The sequence below is a fragment of the Diplotaxodon limnothrissa genome, linkage group LG10, assembly GCF_057381915.1.
Source record: "Diplotaxodon limnothrissa isolate DT_005_m linkage group LG10, D_limnothrissa_male_GT1.1, whole genome shotgun sequence".
In the NCBI taxonomy this organism is placed as follows: Eukaryota; Metazoa; Chordata; class Actinopteri; order Cichliformes; family Cichlidae; genus Diplotaxodon; species Diplotaxodon limnothrissa.
In genome coordinates, this window is record NC_140605.1 from 15,768,081 (window position 1) to 15,790,152 (window position 22,072).

At 37.6% G+C, this 22,072-nt stretch overlaps 1 protein-coding gene across 1 annotated transcript; it reads right to left on the minus strand.

Annotated features, from left to right (window-relative positions):
• Window positions 1-16,417: 16,417 nt before the first annotated feature.
• On the minus strand, window positions 16,418-21,134 carry LOC146624108 (cilia- and flagella-associated protein 100-like). The gene is made up of 13 exons (XM_085363695.1): window positions 21,113-21,134; window positions 20,170-20,307; window positions 20,009-20,073; window positions 19,126-19,289; window positions 18,959-19,042; window positions 18,692-18,831; window positions 18,434-18,521; window positions 18,167-18,209; window positions 17,925-18,070; window positions 17,474-17,603; window positions 17,154-17,356; window positions 16,843-16,936; window positions 16,418-16,537 (listed from the first exon to the last, which is right to left on the minus strand). The coding sequence occupies exons 1-13, from the start codon at window positions 21,132-21,134 to the stop codon at window positions 16,418-16,420; spliced, it is 1,437 nt and encodes a 478-aa protein (XP_085219821.1).
• Between the last annotated feature and the right edge of the window lie 938 nt (window positions 21,135-22,072).

The window sequence follows — 22,072 nt, forward strand, 5'->3', positions numbered from 1 at the left end:
GGGGAATATTACAACGTGTACAAAATGGAAACTGCAAAGTTCCTAGACTACAACATCAAGTGTAAATGAATAATAAAGTCACATATGTTTGATGCAACCCATTTTAAAACAATATTTGTTACTGTATGCAACTGCCATAGACACCTCATTTTATTTACTAGCGCCCTCTGCAGGCTGTTATATTCACTGAGGCAACAGTCAATGAGGAGAGCCCTTTCAACTAAAACACAGTAGAACACAATGAGCAACAGCTGTATAAATTTCATTTCTATTGAAAATGCAATATGCTATAAGTTTAAAATATTATAAAACATTTTTCTATAATCTAGTATTGTAAAAGTGTGTAAGATCATTTGGGAGACAATAAATTAAGGATTAGATCAAACATTTCTAGAACAGTCCCTTTTCAGTAATTTAATTATCAAATAACTGCTTGTTAGAGTGTCTGCTTTAAAAACAAAAAACCCCAGCAGATTAGATTTTGTATTTAATATTGCTGCCCTTTTCTTCTTCCTTGTACTTCACTCATTATTGACAGCACAGTGAAGGAATGAAACGAGAAATTGCTCAACTTGACATCCCGATTTTGGCCATAAAGACTAATTGTGAGTAGAACTGAGATGTTTTGTCAACATGCGGACAATGAGCCATCAACTGAGGTAAATTTAGAATCAACTCCAAGCCGCTGCCTCGTTTATATCCGACTGTAACAGAGCCCCATTGCTCAAAATGTAAACACTTTTTTTTTTACCTTTAATTTTATTATTTCTGGCAATTTTTAGTGATCTTTAGCAAGATTTTATTAATTCTGTGAAATAGCTGGAAAATAAATTAGTACATTATGCTTTTATATATATTTGTATGTTGCTTCTGGTTTTAGAAATAAAACTGGATACATACATTCAAATAAAAAAAATGTTAAGTTCTTACATTTGTTTTATAGTACTCTCTGATGACGTTCCAGTAATGACTTTAAGCACACTTTTTAAACAAATAGACTTTACTGTAAAATGACTTTTTAAATTCTAATTTTAAAAAATCATATAGATAAAAATGAAAAAATAATTGACTGGTTTGGATGAAAATTATTACTAGAAAGACTAGGTTTTTATTTCAAAGTACAGTCATTATTTTGTGGATAATTAATTCATGCACTGCTCTTTTGTATTTAAGGAAAATGTAATCTTTTAGTTTGCATATACTAAAAAAATATCACTTTTGGAAATTCATTTTTTATTTATTAAAATTTCAATAATTAATTTTACATTTTTTGTATTATTTCTACACATACATGAAATCTTTTTTAAAAAATGTATGTGAAAAATTATACTTTAGTCTTTCAAAGCTAAATTTAAAAAGTATTTTCACATGATGTCTGTGAAATACGGATGATACAGGTATGTAGAAAAATACAGTACAATATTAAACAAAATTAAAATGTGCAAATTACAATAAATAGCGCTATAAAATTCATCTTCTAGTAGCAGTCGTAGCAATGTTAAATGAAAACAAGTGGCCAATTTAGATTATTTACCATTTTATAATTTATAGCTGATACTGTTATTGTTTTTGTTTGTGGTCTAACATCACTCTAGCAAACAGAAATGATATTTCAGGCTTAAGAGACACTTTACTTGTTTAGAAGGAGTGCTGATGTGAGGCATATCTTGCAGATTTCAAATGACGTGTTTATGTCTGTATGCACGTGTGTGTATGAGGCGAAAGTATAAATGTGCATGTTTTTAATCAGTCCTGGTATAACCTCTTGAAGCACAGAAAAATGGCAGAGGCATTAAAAACATAAAAGGGAAAAAGGGCAGTAATGAATTTAGAGGAAAATGGACATTAATGGTATTAGCATTACTCATGTTCCATATAACAAATTATTGGAAATTTGACAAGCACACCAAATTATCTCCTCATGCCTGACAGGAGTGTGGTGAAGTCCTCTCTACCTGCTGAGGAAAGACAATTTCTGCTCATTTTACTATTTTTAACAATAGAACCAACCCATTAAGACAAATTAATGTCATTATCAAGTCTCTATGAAAATGACAAATACCACAGTTTCGAGCAGCTTTAGAGGCTATTGACAATAATGAAATTCGCTGTACAGGTACTGAAAAGAAACACTCCAAGTAATTATTTTCTAGTAGCTTGTTTGTCTGCCATCCGTTCATTTGCTTTCAGCTCAATTATCTGACTCTGTGAGCATGTGGAGGCGCATAGTGCTCTGCAGCCCACAGAGCGAGGGCCCTAATTGGGCAATTACCGTTCTGTTTCGGGGCTTTTAGCTCCTGTGGAGAGTGGAGGGAGACCGCGGTGTGTAAAACCATGAGGACCTTACATGCACAAAACCACACATATACACTGTTTAAACAAAAACAAAACCCTGCGTCCTCTTTCTATACACACAGCACAGACCTATACGGTGAGGCTTTAGTGCAACAAACACTAAAAACATCAAAAGTGACATGAGCTACAGGCCAAAATACAGTCCTCTCTGTAACACGTAATGCAGGTGCAACACTGAATTACATGTACAAAAACTTTTCAAACATATGATTATGTCACCGCATGCTAAGCTATGTCATGTAGATATGCATTCTTCCCGATTTCCCTTTAAAGAACATTTCCTCTAAGTAACCACCAACTATAAATAGCTGAGAGCACTCATTGTATAACATTGCTGAGTTGGGGGGGAGGGGGTTGAGGTAGCAGGGCTGTTGTATAGTAACTCCAGGGTCAACAGTAGGTACCACTTAGAAGTGTTGTGCATCATCAAAAAGCTGGAAACTAGGAGATTCATTTCGATGCTGCACAATCAGGTTGCAGCAATACTTTTGCTATTTGCAGTCATTTCAGGTAAAAAGTCAAGAAAGTTTGCAATGGATTCCTCGGTCACTGTATTTGTTCAACATGGCAGGAAAATAAAGTACAGAGGAGCGACAGCCTTGAAGAAAAACTTTATTAAATGAGTGAGTATAAGCGGGTCACTTAATGGTTTGCTGAATTATATTTGAACACCTATGGAATATTTAAGCAATCTGTAACATGTGTAACGCTATCAACACAGCCATCCATCCAAATTCTTCAGCTTATAAAATATAGGGTCGTCTGGGGACCGGAGCCTATCCCAAATGCCATAGGGCGAAAAGTGGGTTAGACAAAAAAGCAGGGTAGACAACTTTTTTGCCCTGTCGCAGGGCAAAAAAGTTGTCTACCCTGTTGTCTGTCGCAGGGCTAACACAGCGAGATGGACAACCATTCATATCTTCAGTCTGTAATAAATATTATTAATTATTACGATCATTTCAAGTTCCACAATTCTTAGCTTTCTTCTGACTGGCTTCTGACTGGTTGCCCCTTGTAAACAGAAGGTCTGTATAAGTTGGTGGGTGGGTAGCGAGTCATCTCTGCTCATAGCCAGAGCTGTGGGCCTAAGATTAGCATGTTAGAGACACCTGCTCTCGTCTACATCATAGAGAGCCAAGAGTACAGAACACTGTCTGAAACAGAGTGTTTAGAGCTCTCTAAAGTCTCATCTTTTTGCACATATGCTGATGTCAATTTTGCCATTTTAAAATAAAGTATACAGACTAAAGTATTGGGCCACCTACGCATTAGACCTAAAGGAGCTAGTTGGCCATGGAAACCCATACCATGAAGCTCTCGGCACAGTTTTTGTGCTGATGTTGCTGCAGTAAATTTGCTGTGGTTCTTAAATGGTTCAAACTTGTAATAATACTACTTATCGTTCATTGTTCAAGATCTAGGAGGGATAGAAATTTCACTATGTTACAATCGTGGTTGCTTACACTATACCGCATATAGTGTAAACATTTACCATAGTGAGCAAATACAATGGTAAATAGACTGTATCTTATATAGCGCTTTTCTACTCTATCTTGAGCACTCAAGGCGCTTTACACAACTTGTGCATTCACCCATTCACACCAGCAAGTGCTTTCTAACTAACATCCACACACATTCATATTCCGATGGATGCACCGGAGAGCAACATGGGGTTAATATCTTGCCCAAGGATACTTGGCATGCAGACTGGAGCAGACTAGGATTGAACCACCAACCTTCCAGTTAGTACGTGACCTTCTCTACCACCTGAGCTACAGCCAACATCAAAGAATGTGCATACTCTTTGATGTTCATTTCCCTGATAGCAAATATTACTAGTTCCAACATGAACAAAAAGTCTGACTAAATATCATCATTATCAAGTTATGAAAAATCTTTAGCCAGCGATGGTAGCTTGATCTGATTTCCTTATGATGTCAAATATTCTACGTAGCATGAATATGCAGCATGAGTCGATCAAACCGAGCTATATTTCGAGGTGTTTGCCCAAAGGCTCTGCACTCGTGTCTTTTATATTAGTGTATACATGTGTTATTTTGTGACTCACTCTCATTCCTGTAGTAATGTGAGAAACCAGGAGCACATTTCAGCCTTTAAACCTGTGAAATAAAAGTTGGCATACCGACCACTCCTCCCCACCTCACTCTCCCCCTCACTAATTTTCATACTATCCCTGTACTGCGTGCTCTCCCCCTCACTTTAACATTCTGTCATGCGCTCCCTGGATCATGTAGCTTGTGTTAATTAAACCCTCTTTCAGATCATTTTCTTGCTCAAGTGGCCTCAGTGCAGCACCCATTAGGCAGAAAGCTCTGTTATCTGAATTTCCAAATGTAGCTCAACATTTATTAAAGTGAAATTCATCCAGTAATTGCCCGCCTCGGTATGCCCCATGTCTCCCTCTTACCTCCAGGGCCACCTGCTCAGAGACACCTCCAACTATTTACCAGCATGACGCAGGGTAATTAGACCTCTCTGACCCAGTCCACTAAGAGCCCGGTAATTGCGTTAATAAAAAAATTAACAGCAGCAGCATGAGGATCATTATGTAAAAATACCCAGTAATGAAGCATTAGCCTTGATTTTATTTGGATTAAAAACAGCTATAGGTATTTAAAGGTTACAGTGTCTGCTAAAACAATATCAGAGGAGAAAGTTGTCTTTTTTTAAATCAAATCTCTCTTTAACAAAGAAATAGACAACCTGAGGTTTTAGCACAAATATTAAAAGTCCCCAAACTCAACTCTAACATGCTGGTGCGATTCAATGCAAAAATCTTGTTTATGTCCGCTGACACGTGGAGGACATGCCATTTAACTGCACCCTGCATAAAAACATGAAATTAGTCCTATCTCTGTTAGATATGACCTCCTAACTCCTTCTTGGGAGGATAAACAGCAGCAGCAGCAGTCAGGGGTAGTACATGAGGAACACGTGCAGATGTAGGCTTTTTTCCCCCCTTAATCTTTAGCTCAAAAGTTATCTTTTGCACACAATGTATTTATCTTGCACCCCAAATAAAAAGAGCACAGCAAAGACAGTTTTAGTTATACCTCTCATTGTTATGATACATGCATGATACAAACAAGTTTAGATTGTTACCAGCAGGAATCTTGCGCTGGGCAGACTGACAGTTTCCTGCTTTGATCCCTGTTTCCTGTTTTGAATTCTTAGTTCACATATTCAAGTTTGACTTTCTGTTTAGGCTTTCCGTTCTTCTGTGTGAAGTTTTGGGAATTCAGTTAGGGATTTTTTTGTTATTCTATTGTGACTTTGTTTCCTTGTTATTTAATCATCTCTCTGGTTTCTGTTTATTTTATGTTTATGCTTGGGATGAGTTCAGCCTTTTGGGTGTTTTCTGGTGTCTGAATTTGTGTTTAGTACTTGTAGCTGTTGTCACCGTACTCCCTCTGTCTCATTCTGTGTATACCTCATCCCTCTGTGTTTCCTTCTGCTATTAGTCTCCTTTGGTTTTTTCTTATTTTCATTTAAAGTTTTCATGTCTTGCATTGGTTTTGCTTCCTGTCGTTCCTTGATTTCTTGAATAATATTTTGATTAACTTTATGAATTTTGTTTTGTTGGATCTGTATTACTTTTTCGCTCCTTAACATTTCTACAATCCACACTGCCACCATACTGCAACATAGTTCATGTGCAATACAGTCCTCATTACTACAGTGAATGTATTATGTTCCATGCAGGAACATAATAAACAATCTGTTTTATTCACATAAGATAAAAACAATAAAAATCATCCTCTGGGACTCCATGGTTTTGTGCATTCCATTAACAGAGAGTTTTTTACTTAGACCTGACATGCAGCACAACACCTCATATGTTGTTACTGTTGAGATAGTACCTTTTACAGACCATCACTGCCAAATTGCTGACCTAGTTTGACATTCACTTACATCAGCGAAAACTATAACAAGGCTCAGTATACTGGAGATTAAATCTCAGAAACTCCAGATATTTTATTGAATTATTTAGCAATAATAAGTGCAACAAGTGATATCGGCCCCTTTTATTTCGTTCTTTATTTTGACAGCGATGCACATTATCATAGGCTGTAAGACTGCTGCTGTTGGAGTAACTTCTTTGTGTGTTCAGTTTAATATCTGCACCACAGCTAAATGGCCTGTTACATTACGCAGAACCATGGTGCTTTTCTTATTAATTATTTTACTTTAGTGCTACTCTATTTACATTTACTCTGAGTTGAGTCAAATGATTAATAGCATCCTGGAAATTCTGTAGCATTGCATCAGTGTACCGTCCTTTCTTTACAATTATTTTCATCCCAAATATTTCCCAATAATGTAAATGAATAACTTCACAGTAGTGAGAAACAAGCAAGTTTCATTAGCACTACAATAAGTTGCCAGGCACAAGTACTCTATGCCAACAGATGATTTAAGATAATCATATATATAGTGACATCCTATGGGGAAACAGTGCAACTGCAGTTAGTCAGTGAGAAATCTGACAAAAAGGTGCAGCCAGCATGTTTTAGTATTAACCTACTAACTCCTCACTGACTGATTGTCAGGGGAGAAAACGTCACAACAAGTTCTGACCAATCTACTATACAGATAAATATAGTACTATATAGACAGATAAATCTGCTGGTCGGCCATGAGTTTTACAGAAAAGGATGCGGGACAAGTCTTCTAATAGAGTACTAGGTTCTACAATTGTCTTGAAAAGACCAAGCTGCATGTCCTCGGGTTGTCTGCATTGACATGTATGCTCTCTGCCAGGTTCAGCTGGGACATGGGGATTAATTTAAGATAAATTTTCTTTAAAACCCCAGTAATGAACCATGCCCGTGGCCAAATATATAAAGCAAGTTTATTTAATCCAGATAAAAATCAAGTCTCCTTCATTATCATATGAAGGTAGTTGTATATAATGATCCTCATGCTTCATTTAACATCAGCTTGGCAGATCTCCACAGGCTGCCATAGGAGCTCCAAGTCTAGGCAAACTGCACAGTCATATCCCACAATAGCTATCTATGAAATACTGTAGACAAGAAAATGACATAAAAATAAACTCAAGACAAAGGTCCATAAATCCCCAGGTTAGTGCTTTACTATTGAAATAAAGCACAACTGTGTTATTCTCCTTTCCCTTAGCTTTTAATCTCCATTTGCCATCATAGTAAGGTTAATTCTGCTAAGAAGAAAATTAGAGAGGTTTTTATTTAGTCAAAATATAAAAAAATAAAAAATAAAAAAAAAACCAAACTCAAAAATCACATTTTCTTTTCTTTTTTGTTAACTTTTTGAGCATAGACCAGCACATTTTTCACATCACAAAATCTCTTGATGAGGATCAGTGTATCATTGCTAGCTATGGGCCTTTTAAACATTTATTTCTATGAGGGAATTTACTTTTGCCGGTCTATATTAAAGCATTACATTCAACAAAATGCCAGCAGCTGAAGTTACAGACAAGATTAATGTGAGATCAATGGCAATTAGTTTCTCTTTTTTGTCTGTTTTAAATGTATCTCTTTTTATGTGTTTTTTTGTTCAAGAAAACAAAGGTACACATCCCTGTTCAGTTTCTTTTGGTTAAAGGGTTGAATAGAGAGCTCACCCGTGGCCTCGCTCATTACCAGCAGGCCCTGTTAGTATTTACAGCATCACGGTGGGTTGACCTCACACCTCACAACCATTCAGAGTTAGAAAATAAACACGGCTGCACCGGGCCCCGCAAGGGAGCCATTTCCTCTGAAAAGACACACAGGGTTTTGTGGCTTAACTCAACTTTTTTGTTGGTTTGTTGCAATGACGTGGGATAAGGAAGGAGAATCCAAACACTAATTAGGAAATGAGGAACATCGTCCTTCCCTTCTTGAATGCTCTTTCTGGGATCTTTTTATTTCTGATCGGTCAACCATGCACAATCATCCACCTGCTACTTCTAAATGATGGGTCCTTTTTTTATTATTTTTGTTTGGATTCACCCTAAAAGAATTTAAATGAGTTTTCAAATATTTGCACTGTGTTCCCAACAACATGGAAAACACCACTAAGCCGCTAGGGAGGAGAATTGTGTTTGGCAATGTGTTCTTTCATAAATAAAAGTCATTTCACTAACTGAAAAGAAAGAAAATGTACATTTTGCTTTAAGACTTACACTAAGAAACTCATCTTTTCTTCCACTGTTACTGAATAAAGAGCATTTTTAAAATGAAAATAAACTGAATGAAAGGATGCTACATATGGCATCTTAACGTTTACAGCTTTACTGTGCAAAAAGACAACATCAGAAGTCAGTTTCAACATCAAACCAAACACTTCCCCCAAAACTAAATGTGCAGACCTGTGTGAACAGGTGATCACTGCTTTAAAAAACCAAATGTTTAGTCGCTGCATAGCCTGATGCTAAGCTCAAAGCCAAAGAAGAAACATCAACTTCTTTTTGGGTTGAGCTTCTTTAAACATATTGCTCTTTTGCCCTTCATTTGACTGCGAAACCTTCGGAATCACTGGTTCCAAATTGTTTAACATGCCTTACGGAAAGTTTAGCAACATTTAGACTTCTACTCATAAGATAAAAGTACAACTCAGTGATTTGGAGATATTTTTAAATGAGTAAAAAACATATAGTTTTAAAATGTTAAGTATTAAAAACATTGGAGTTAAGCTAGCAACAATAGCCTCTTCATTCAATCCACTAAAGGAGCCGTTTCTTTGAAGGGCAAGCCAAGAGAAACAATTCTGTCAGAAGGTCTATAAAAGGCCGTTTCTGAAAGGACGAGGAGTTCTGGGAAATAATAGAAAAGCAAATGTTGAGAAATGAGAGCTTAGAAGACTTGAATTTTTTATAGAATGTCTAAGGATAGTATTAAATGCAATTCCCTGGGGAGAATGTGAAAACAAAGGCAGGCAGAGGGGGTATCGGCTGAGGTCAAATTGTGTCAACCTGAGTTACGTTCAGATGACTGCACTGAAGCTGACCTGTGTGCCAAGTATTAGACTCCACCGGCCGGTTGAAAAAGCCCGCTTGCATTTCAGCTCCTTGATGTCAGTATATCTCCAGTGGGCCATGTGCCTTCACTTGACAGCCTCCTGGTTTGACGACATTATTTTTCACAGCCGCCCATCGGTGAAAGCATTTGCAGCAATGTGCAATGGCAAATTTGTGATCTGGCAACAAATTAGGGCATTCATAAATCCTGAACAATGACAAGAATTCCAGTATTCACACTGGTCTGTGATGGTGAAGAACAGTGCTATAGGTAGCACACTGAAGGAGATAGCTTTTAGAATAATGTTTCTGTAAAAGTTGTTCATGTTATGTAAAAATTAGCCTTTCATATATATTTTTAAAGTGTTATATGTTTTTTCACCACTGAAATGAGTATTGCAAGTAAAGCTCTAGCTCAGAGTTATTTCCTGGCAGTGCAAACCATCCCAATCAGCAGGGAATGAAAAACAGCAGATAATATGATTAAATGAAATGCTGGAATGCTGGTTACTTTTAACATAAAAAAAATAACCACTGTTGGTTTCATATGCAATAAATCATCATCATTTAAATCCTCATTTATTTTCAGTTATGGTACATAGTTAACTGCAAACCTCCGGTCTGTTCGCTCAGTTAACAGATTACTGAAGCAGTGAATCTTGCAGCTCATCACAATGTTATTCAACAAGGCGTTGGTGTGTTGCTACAATAGGATGTCTGCCAGAAAGTATATTCAGTTGTAATATAAATAAGGAAACATATGCAGAATGTCGAAACAATTTTCACTCAGGGATTGTAACAATTTAACTGCCCATACCTGATTAATGTGATGGTTATTAACAAAGGGTCCACTTTCAGCTGCTTCACTGCCATCTTGGCCTAGGTGAGGGCTGTTTGCTTAAATGCCTGGCAGGAGTTTCAGTGACAATAAAGCACAGCTCTAACTGAGCACAAATTTAGTAGGAGTGCAGCTCCCAATTTGCCGGCTGCATTGCTAAGCTAGCCTGAAAATTAGCCTGGGCAAAGACTAAAAACCGGGGTGGGGGGCTGCAAGGAATGTACATGTATAAGTGACTTCTGTAATTATTTGCATTTATGTGTAAATGTGAGGTGTTTTTTATCTTGACTACATAATTCAAACCAATATGCTGTAGGTTACAGCAAGTACTGTATGCTAACCACTGTCTTAAGGTTACTACTGTTGTGATGTGGCGCTATATAAATGGCACTGAAATGAACTGAGTCTACTTCAACTTCATGACTTCAACAATAGCTAATCAAGTCAGGAGCTAACAAACCTAGGCCTTATAAATTAAACAGTACTGGTGCTGTGTTATTGTAGCTTTCTAAAACAGCAGATAATACTGGACATAAAAAAGGGATTTAGAAATGCCACAGCAATAATGCATGATACATAATCATGGTGAATGACAAAATTTAGCATATATTTTAAGTATGAAAAGGCACACAGTGTGAAACGAAAAGCCCCCACAGGGGACTTCAGCATCTTTCCTTTGTGTGTAGTTTAAACTCACGGCTCATATTCGGGTTTTTGCGTTATGGGTTCAGTAACCCAGTAAATGCAACATTAGAAAATAAATCATGTGTAAAGGGCCTATGTGGGTACTTTCAATGCCCATAATCTTTCTATAAGTTGGGCCAATATGAAAACCAAACAGCTTTTGGACCTATGTACTGAAACCAAAAGCGATACACTGTAGCTGTTTAGTGCACATACATTGTACACCTATATTACCAGTATCAGAAGTTTACATAAAAAAGGTGTGGACAAAGAATTAAGAGACTTACTGTAATGGATTATGTAAAATCATTTTGATGTGATGAAATAAGAAAAAGACTCTTACTTCAAATTATGCATGTTTCCAAAAAACAACAGAACACCAGAGTTTAAAAAGAAACCTAAAAATTGGCTGAAGCATAAGGATACCACTCCACCTAATGAAGCTCAATTCATTTAGTTAGGTATCCACCTTGTGGTAAATAGGTGGTATTGCACCATTTTACAGGTCGCGCGTATTTTGCTCAACTTTATAGCCACAAAAAGCCATAGAGTTGGAACTGTTACCTAACCATTGTGTGATATGATGCAAGACTGTGACCTTGCAACATATTTTGGTCTTTAAATCTAAACATGCATTCAAAAATAAATCAAATTAAATCATCTAAACATGCCAGCATCATACCTCAATATTTTTTTCACTCAGTCTGAAAGAGAAGTGGGCGTTTTACGTGTCTACTTGACACTTCACTTCACTTCAAGCTTCACTGCAAACGCACCCAACTGTAACTAAAGTTTACCTGTCTAAACTTATCATCAATTAAAACTTCTTCGTCACTTTCTCCTCTTTATATCTTTATTACAACCTAAATGCACAGAACTCTGAGGCCTCGCGTGCCTCGTGAGTTCTGCATTGATGGTGGACCTGTTTTTTTCTCCATGCTGCACTTCATGGCCTCCTCTACTTAGCAGATATATTGTTCTTCCTACCACCCCCCCACACACGATGAGATTCCTTGGCGCACACAGTCACACAGGCTTTTAGACACTCATTAGCTCTTACTAATACAATAAGCGTCACCTTCCATTACATGGTGCTCGGCTGGATATCAGGATTGGAAACCCACCAAATCTCCACACAAGCGGTGCTACCCCCTCAAGCATGGCATTGTCTTTCAACCACAATGTCAGATTGTTGTCTCTTTTCTCTTTAACCAGTGTCTTAAGTGTAAACATATACACTTAATGTAGATAAGTGCACATACTGACACCTTTCTCCGACACACACACCATCTCATGGATGCTCTTTGAAGGAGTGGCTAAACTGACACACATTCTTGCATTGTGTGGATCCTCACATCAACTTTGGGGTTTGTTTCAGAGCAGGCAGCTGTTTAAAAATCCACCGTGCCCCCACCCTATTCAAGCCTGTTGTCTCGCTTTCGAACAGCACATGTAGAGGTGTAAGAAAATCTTAATTAAGACTCCTAATTCTCCGTGCTGTCGCCCGACCACGGCTGTGGACTCACGTGAACCCTTCTGCACGCAGCGTGAGGATAGACGTCGTTGGACCAGGTTGGCAGTTTTGTTCTATCATCTGTACTCTTCAAACTTCAACCAGGATTAACAGATACTTATTAAAATCTATTTAATAAAGTTCTCATAATAATATAATTGTGTAGCTTGTTGCAAACTTTCAATATAAAAACACTACTATGTAGCAAAAAAATTTCAAAAGACCTAATAGCAAGTAGTTTTTCATTTTTGAGGTAAGGTGTAAATTGAATAAACATGATTATAATAAAAGAAAAGTTTTCATGTTTTTTAATAGTGTCATTTTTCCTGTAAACAACAAACTTGTCTAGAGTCTGGCCTTTTCATCAGGAATCTAATTTGTTAACATAACAGTTAACACGCACATGTTAATGAATTTTCCTCATTATACTGAGAGGCTACAGTATGCCGTATGTCACCGCACAGATATATAATGTGTAGTGACAAGTGCTTGCCACTGTAAAGGTGATTTCAGCTCTGGGTTTTGTATGTCGCTCTTGGGTCTGAGGCTTCTCCCTCTGAGCAGTGGCAAAGGGCATGTGATCCTCGGCGTGCAGCAGATGCCCTGAAGAAGACTTGCAGCAGATGAGTTGAAAATGAGCGTGACATGTGTTAAACAGGCGAAGCCCCGCAACGCTGACGTTTGACAAGATGATGGGCGTAGGCAATTATTATTGTCTCCGCTTAAAAAGCAGTCAATATTCAGGGCTGCAGTCTTTGAAAGCAAAAGTCATAATACAAATCAGCTTGAACAGATTTTCATTACTAATTGAGGTGCCTGAATGGAATATGATCAGGCTTAAACAGGCAAGAACCAGATTTTGAAAGCCTTAAAAGCCCGAGGGTCCATAATGGTGATTTTAAGGAAATTGATATAAAACGACCGCTAAAATGATTTCAGTGACATCCTTACATGTAGGTGTCAGCGACTATGAGTTCTTTCTTTACACACTTGTAGTCATCTGCACGCCCTAACAGACCTCCGACCTCAGTCCTTCCTGCCCGACAAAAGTACCAATGATGGTGCGTTAGCCATGGGGTGGAACATGCCAAGGGGGCGCTCCACTCCACCCCCTTCCCTCTACCCACCCTCCAGAACCATTTGGACCACAGGGAATGGGTTAATCACATTAGAGGCCCAGAAGAGAGATGGGAAGTAGACAGTACCGTGACAGCCGGGGTAGCACTGGCACGACTAATCCCGTTAGGCCGAGGAAAAAGGGGGACGCCATCGCGCCTACGAGGCTGAGAAAGAGAAAAACATTTTCCCAGGAATGAGTTCACCTGTATGGTAACACGGCGAAGTTGGCCTGTTGATGCCTATTAGAAGAAACAATCGCACTTGGCACATACAAATGTTTTTTTTCATGCTGGGCACCACTTTATTGTCAGTGCCTGAAAAAAAATCAGCAGCAGACAGTGGCATCGCATGAGATCCTCTTTCATGCCACAGTGAAGCCCCCCCTTTCAACCCACTGCTATCTGTCTGCCAAACAGTGAGAAGATGGGGAGGGGTGCTGTAAGAAGGATAGAGCCTATTTCATCTGCCATTGTAAGTGCACCCGAGTTCAACCTTAATGTAAACCTTTGCAGGCAGGATATGAATAGGATGCTCTCTATAAAAATATATCCTGCTGGGTAATCCGGCAGATGGCCACAGCAGCGGACACTACAAGGGAGGGTGTAGCCACTGCAGGGGTAAACGGGGAACGTCCGTTCAGCAGCCACTCTTCAGACTGGGAGATGTGGAATCAAGATTCTTAACTCCCCTTGGCAACGCTGGGAAACAGAGCCGTCAGTTTAGATCCATCAAGTTTCTACTTAATCTCACCCACCATTTTTTTTCTCTCCAGTTTCTCCTTTTTTTTTTTGTATCTTCTCCCTTTGTTGTGGGGATTAAGCCAAGTGGTAAAACAGTGATTTAATGATCTTTCCATGGCTATGTGCACCACTTAAACCATGAGACAAACAAGCTGAGGCATTCTAAGAGTCACCCCCTCTGAAGGCGGCTGTTCAGGAACTGTGAGGCTTTTGATACAGCTTTAAGCTCTGGCTGATTATTTTTCCCACTGCGGTGTGATGTGCTGTGCTCTGCTATGGGAAAATTGAAGTTTTTGTGTTTTGTGAAGGCCCATTGTAAACAGGATAAGAAGAAAACAGTTGGATAATTTAATGATAGCTTTATAATGATAAGGTATGGTAAATTGTAATGATTTCTTTAAGCACAAAAGAAGCAGTGCTGTTAAACTTCAGCATCGCCATTGCAAAGCATAAGAAAAATACATAAATATTGCAAATATTTTTTTACAGTTGGACAAGGCAAAAGGGGGTCCAACCCAGTACTAGCCAGGTGTACCTAATACAGTAGTTGATGAGTGCAGCTCAAAACTGTTTACAAGTATCTTAATCTTTATCTGTCATATTTATTAAGACATTGAGCCCACCACTATGTAAAGACTAAAAACTACATTTTCCAACTCAAGAAATGATGCATTTAAATGTTCCAATATTATGCCACACCAGGAAATTATTTCTTCACCTGTGAGTGCCTTGTCTATTACTTTTCATGTATTACCTATTCAAATTCATTCTCCAAACTCACATGGTGCAGAGCACTGAATATATCTGTTTGAGAGGTACAAACTACATGGGAAAAAGTACATACTGACCAATGTCTTTTTATCTTATTCAGAATATGAAAGAAACTTCGCTTTCCTTTAAGAAAACTCACACATTAAGGATTACTACAAAAACAAAATCATTTAATTGTGGTAAATTATATATCAATACTTCTGATACAGTTTGTGTTTGTGTCTGTGTGTGCTTGTATATGTGTCTGTGTGTGTGTCTGTTACTCATTTACTGAGAAATAACTGCCAAGGCATTGGCAGTGACCAGCAGAGAGTAGGACTAGAAAGCCATAATAGGGCGACAAATATCAGAGGAGAGGCAGTCTGTGTGTAATGGATGATGGAGGTGTGAGTGTTTAGGGCAGTGTGCAATAAGTGGGTAAGCTGGTGGTTGGCTACATTGGGGGACACCAGTAGGGTCAATGATGATGATAATGGGGAGGGTAAGCACTCTATTGAGGTTAATACTTCTGAGCTGGCTAAGAGATTATGCCATTGTGAAAAATATTTAAGACCTCACCGATTTTACACCGCTAAGAAAGTCAGAAAGAGAGAAGACAGTTTTCAAACTACACATTAATATGAAAAACTGTAGCCATGACCAAGCTGCAAGTGAGCTGACATTCAGACACAAATGGCTGATCATTAAGTAATAATGATTTTAGATGGCAACATTCAGGTTATTGAGGAGTCAGTATGACCCCTGCTGTAATTAGAACATCAGCTGTAACTGCTGCTTTATTACAACCCTAATTCCAAAAATGTTGGGAAGGCTGTGTAAATAAAAACAGAATGCAGGGATTTTGAAATGTCATACACCCATATTTTATTTACAGTAGAATATAGAAAACATCAAACTGTTAAAATGTACAATTTTAAAAAAGAAATGGCTATTTTTTTTAATTTTATGGCAGTGACATATCTCAAAAAAGTTGGGAAGGGGCACGTTTACCACTGAGAAGAATCCCCTCTTCTTCTAAGAACAATCGTCTGCAAACTGAGGAGACCAGTTGTTGGACTTTTAGGGCGGGAGTGTTGCCCCGTTGTCTGATTTAGGATTCCAGCTGCTTTTTATTACCACTTACGTGTCATTATCATCCCAACTTTTCCGAGACGTTTTGCTGCCATCAAATAGAAAATTTCATTAAATACTAAAATACTAAATACTAAAAGTTTTCTATGTTTTACCATAAATAAAATGTTGGTCTGTGAGACTTGCAAATCATTCCATTCTGTTTTTATTTACATTTTACACATCCTCCCCAGTTTTTTAGACCTGAAGTTGTGATTATCACACAATCCCTGTGAAAACATGGACTCAGACAGGTGTAACAAGTAGAGCATTTGTACTTATTTTTAATCTGAGTCCTCGGTGAAGAGGTGGGAACGGAAGTCCTCCATCAAGGTGATGACCTCATCAACAACTTCAATCTTCTTCTTGACCGGGAAACATCTGGGCATGAGCTTTCGTCCATACTATAAGATTTTAAAGGTGGAGCCTTAACCATCAGTAGGATATAACTTGCTATGAGATTTTTTTTCTAAGCTAACTAAAATTGATTTGTTGGTAGAGCATTGAGAGGCTAAGTGTCTTTATTTCTCAAAGCTAGAGGTAACATTTCTCAATTGTAAGAAGAGCATTCTGTGTGTTTGTGTTGAGCTGCATTTTTACAGATGTTCCCCCTAACATCACACAACAACCACTTATATATGTGGCACACTGACTTAATGCAAGTACAGAATGTATTTAATGTTGTATGAATCTATGTTAAATGACTCACTGTTTTCTTGGCTTCATCCAGCGATCTCTGAATGCACTCCTTCATCCTTTCTCTGTGTTGCTCCATCTCCAGTTTAAGTTTTTCCTCTCGCTGTCTGGAGTGTGTAACAACATGTAATAAGAGAGGTAGTTATACAGTATACTGGATTTTTGTCAATGCACCAAAGACAGGAATTAAAATATAAACAGAAACAAAACCCATTTTTATCTTTCTGGATTGTTAAATAAAAACTGGAGATTAAGGAGGTGGATAAAATTTACTATTCACAAGTTAGCCCTGTTTACTAAACATCTGCGTTCAGTGAGACAAACCTGCTCCTCTTCTCGCTGTCCTTGATGTTCCTCAGTGTTTTCAGCACGTCCTCTGGGATGCTCTCAACTTGCTGGAACAGCAGAGATATATGGTGCTCAAAACCAGTCAGCATCTCCAAAGTGGTGAGTTGGGTCGGCCGTTCATCGACGCATGAGGAATACACCTTTGCCACCTTAATCGCCAAATCATTCAACATAATATCCTGTATGTAAGACAGTTGTAGAAGATGAGAGAAAAAAAGGTTCCCCAAGGCTGCTTTGATTTCAAATAGGATGATATATTAAAAAAGTCGAGCATAAAGTACACTCTGCATCATTACCTGGTCCTCTGTCTTTATTGATTCATGGAGACGAACACTCTTTTTAAGCATGGCCATTCTCTTCTTTTTGATGTCAACTCTCTCCTTCATATCTTCTACATGCATGTTTAGCTGCTCTTCTTCCTCTTTCCTTGACACAAAGAAGAGTTTATCTATCTATCTATCTATCTATCTATCTATCTATCTATCTATCTATCTATCTATCTATCTATCTATCTATCTATCTATCTATCTATCTATCTATCTATCTATCTATCTATCTATCCTTGGTGCTTTCCTTTTGCTTGGTTAGCAGACATAGCAGCAGTCACATAAATTGTAAGTTCAAAAAGCAACCAACCGCTGTCACGAGAGATCTGCAAGATACTGTGAGGACTTCTTCACAAAAGCCAAAATTCATGCTGTGTACACCTGGCTTTGAAAGAACTGTTAGAAAAACCGCGATTCTCACATTTTCTTTATGGTGACCTCGAAAGTGTGCTCCATTTTCTTATCCATCCTGGTGATGTTGTGAATCAGAGACAGGTTCTGGTCAGTCAGCTCTGACAGCAGGACGATTACCTCCAGGGGATCGAAGTTATATAGTTCCAGCTTGTCCTGCAGGGAAAGGTAAGTGAGCACTGTAAATAAAGCCTCCTGATGAAAATGGCTGTTGCTTTAATGATCTTTGGTTTTAGACTCACTAACTCTGACCTCATAGATTGTGTTGTTTCCATTCAGCTGGGAATTCTTCACCCTGAAATGAAATAGATTTTAAGATCATAGTTTTAAAAAGTTTTATTCTGCTGGAACTCCTACCACCTTCTTTGCTGTTGTTGCATTGCTCCCTGTTGCTCTGATAACATCACAGATTAAATTATCCAACAAAACTAAAACTAATCAAACTAACTAATCAAATTAAATGACCTGAGAATTGATAGAAAAGAACCAACTGGTGATAGTGTGTGTGTGCTTTCTTACACGGCATCACTGTGGTTTGAGAACAGTGTAGACTCACTGGTGGGAGGCAGCACTCTATCTGGAGTGGAATCCAGATCTTTCTCCAAGCCTGTGTTAAAGTTCATACTTACAGATCAGATGTATGTGAGCTTCTATGCCAGCAGTTATAATGCATTCAATAGTAACTCAGACACGGTTTATTTTTTAATAAAAGGCTGGTCTCCTATTTAAGAAACCCACACCAGTCTGACCCGTATCCATTTAATGTTGTTTTCCTACCATCTGGTCTGTCTGGCAAGCCTTTGGTTGTTAAAGTCGCTGCTTTCTGGGCTTCCTGCCACTCGGGAGGAGAAAGCTTGAACAGAACTCTCCTGTACCTCTTATATTCATTCAGAACCTTCTCAATCTTGGCAACTTCACTATAAAGAAGAAAGCTTTAGCATGCTACTTATTCCAAATTTGTCACTTTCTTTTACAGATCTATGCATTAAACCGATGCGTACCGCATTTAAGTGACATGCATGATATTCCTATTGTTAGCCATACCTTTTTAATATTGCTGTTTCATCGGTGACCTTCTCAATCTTATCATTCATTTCCTGTATGGAGCTACTTGAGTTTTTCAACCTGCTAAAAAAGCAGTTTTACAGTTATTACAACAATATTTATATCAAAATATCCCATTTTGATATGGGGAATTTTCTGATGCTTACAGATTTTGGGCATCCATAACTTTCTTCTCGACAGAGGTGAGGAATTCTTTCAAAAAGCAATCTTCAAATGCCTTGAAATCTTCAAGTCTTTGTACTACATACTTCTGTGCAGTCATGGCCTTTGCGGTCGTCTTAATCTTTGAACTGATCACCTTATCATCAAACTGGATTATTTAACAACATAAGATTAACATACTGTAAATTTGTCATAATTAAAAGACAGAAAAGCTTTGATGACTGTTTTCTAACAGAAAACGCATTTATTAAAGAAATAATGAAATATGCTAGACTTTATGTGCATACAATTGAAAAAATAGTTCCAGATTTTAGGAAATATAAATCAAGGAAGAGATAACGCTTCAGAGCCAATACGTCCTTCTTTTTTAACAAACAAAATTTGATTTTATTTCCCCCGCTTCCAGTCTCTCCAGGCTGTAGCGAAATCCTAAGTAAGGCTAATCCCAAACATCTTTTCATTCAAATTAAAAGTTTGTCAGATTAAAATCTCTATAGCTTCATTTAAGAGCAGGATATTTGTACTTTTGCTCACATGAATTTTGAAATAATCTCGACCTCAGGATTAGTCCTTACAATTGAGGGATTCTTCTTGGGTCTAGAAAAACAAGCTAAACATTTTAATAGAAGTAGAACAATGTGCAAAAGTTTTGAGCCACCCCTCAAACAGAAATTAGTTTCAATGATTTTTGAAATATGCAACCATAGTTGTACAATTATAAGAACTAATGTAAGAGAAAATAATAGTGTCTGTATCTCTATCTAATTTTGATGGGCTTATGATGGACCTCTAAAGTTTTCTTTTCTTTTGTTTAATGCAACTGCTGATTTTGCAAAAACTATGCCTTAGACCCTTTAATTACATTACCTTTAGCTGCGCATTCTTCTCTGACATGAGGATCCAGTTCTCACTGCTGTCTCTCTTAGAAATGTCTAAGCAAAGAGAATAAGTCATGTCAACACTAGAGAGCAATCCTTCAAACCAAATGTAACCTTTAAAACACTGCATTCTGCTCTTTCTTCACCCACCTTGATTAACCTCAGACGTTGTCATGCCTGTGAGGTCTTGAGTAGGGAGAGATGTGTTTTTCCTCTTCTCCCTTTCCTCCTGCTCTTTCAACAGCAGACCTATCACCTCATTTGTGGACATGCTTTGTCTGTCCTGCACTGAAGACAGTCAAAACAAACCCTAAAAATAGTTTTCAATACAGTGCTTTGAAACAGTTTTTGTGTATGTGTGTGTGTATTTTTCACACTTGCATGTTTCACATCGTTAAAGAAATGCTGCTGATCAAAAGGAACTCAAAGGCTCGTCTCAAATTTACCAAAAAGCATTCCCCAAGAATTTTGTGAAAATATTCTGTTGACTGATGAGACAAATTAAAAGGTTTTGGAAGGTCTAATTCTTGTTACACCTGGGATAAAAACAAAAACATCATACCAACAGCCAAACATGGTGCTGGTTAAGTGTGATGGTCTGGGGAAGAAGCATGGACCATGGATTCATACACAGTGATTTCAAAGACTCGTTGACAGTTATTCCTAACATGTGACTGCAGTTCTTGCTGCCAAAGCTGGTACAATCAGTTATTAGGTTTGGGCGGCAATTATTTTTTAACACAGATTTAGATAGTATTTTTTTCAAAATAAATTAATTCATCATGTAAAAACTGAATTTTATATTTATGTGGATTATCTTTGCCCAGTATTCAAATTTATTTGATGTTCTGAAACATTAAAGTGTGACACATATGACACAGGAAAAGAAATTAAAGAGTGGGCAAATGTTTTTTCACAACATTGGAGTTAAGTGCTATATTTACATTTTACAATTTCACAACACTTTTTTTAACCAATAAGGTCCAGATTTCTAAATAAGTACATATTTCATCCGATGAAATGACACTACAAATATCACCAAAACTTTGTGAAAAACTAGCAATTAATTTTTACATATGATTTGGGTGCTTACCTGGCTGTAGTGGTGAAGACATCTCTTAGCTTGATGCTAGATTCGCTGTTGTTCTTACAAACAGACGTTTAAAGTCAGGTTTAGCCGCAGTTTCTTCAGACTACAAACAGCAACCATATAACAACACACTAATTCATAACAAAAGAAAAACACTGACTGCCCTACTGAAACGTGATGTTGTCATTCTTATCATTTTGTAATTCCACCAAAATCTTAAACTGGAACTAGCGTTAGCTTAGCTTACTTAACCCTCTGTGCAAGTAGAACTGCTAGCTTATCGACACCGTAGAAGTTAGCCTTTATGCTAACTTGTTGATAACACTTTTTATGCATGCTTTAATTTAAAACATGGTGAATTCAGAAATAAAATAAATTACCAAATACATAAAAACTCAATGACTGCACCCTCTGAACATACTCTTTCTCTTTATCCCATGGATAGGAACACTGGAGCTTCAAACTTTGATGTTTAAGATTAAAAGTAACAGACGACTGTCCTGGTTACTGTTGCCTTGTTTTTCTTCTTCTTTGCGACTATTGTTTAAGACTGAGGAAGTGGACAGTGTTTAGAGGAACTGTGTAAAAAAACTGCAAGAAATGTTTTACATTTTCTGATGTTTAGATGCAAATGTTAGTTCCATGTGCAAAAGATGATTAAAAAATAAATAAACGCTCATAACAGTTTCTCATATTTTATGTATTCTTCAGATTATTTACAGTAACGTGCAAAAGTCTTGAGCCACAGCAACTGAAACATGGGGTAACATAAATGGTTTTCAAACTGAGTTTGTATGAGTCTAACAAGCTTGGACGACAATATTTGGTATGACCACTTGTGTTTTTGAATATTGCCTGAAAGATAGAAAGATAAAAATGTTAAGTTGTCTGGTTCATCCCTTGAGCTGGGTGTCATGTTATGCTTGAATGATTCATAGATCACTGGTAAGTGGCATAACAAAT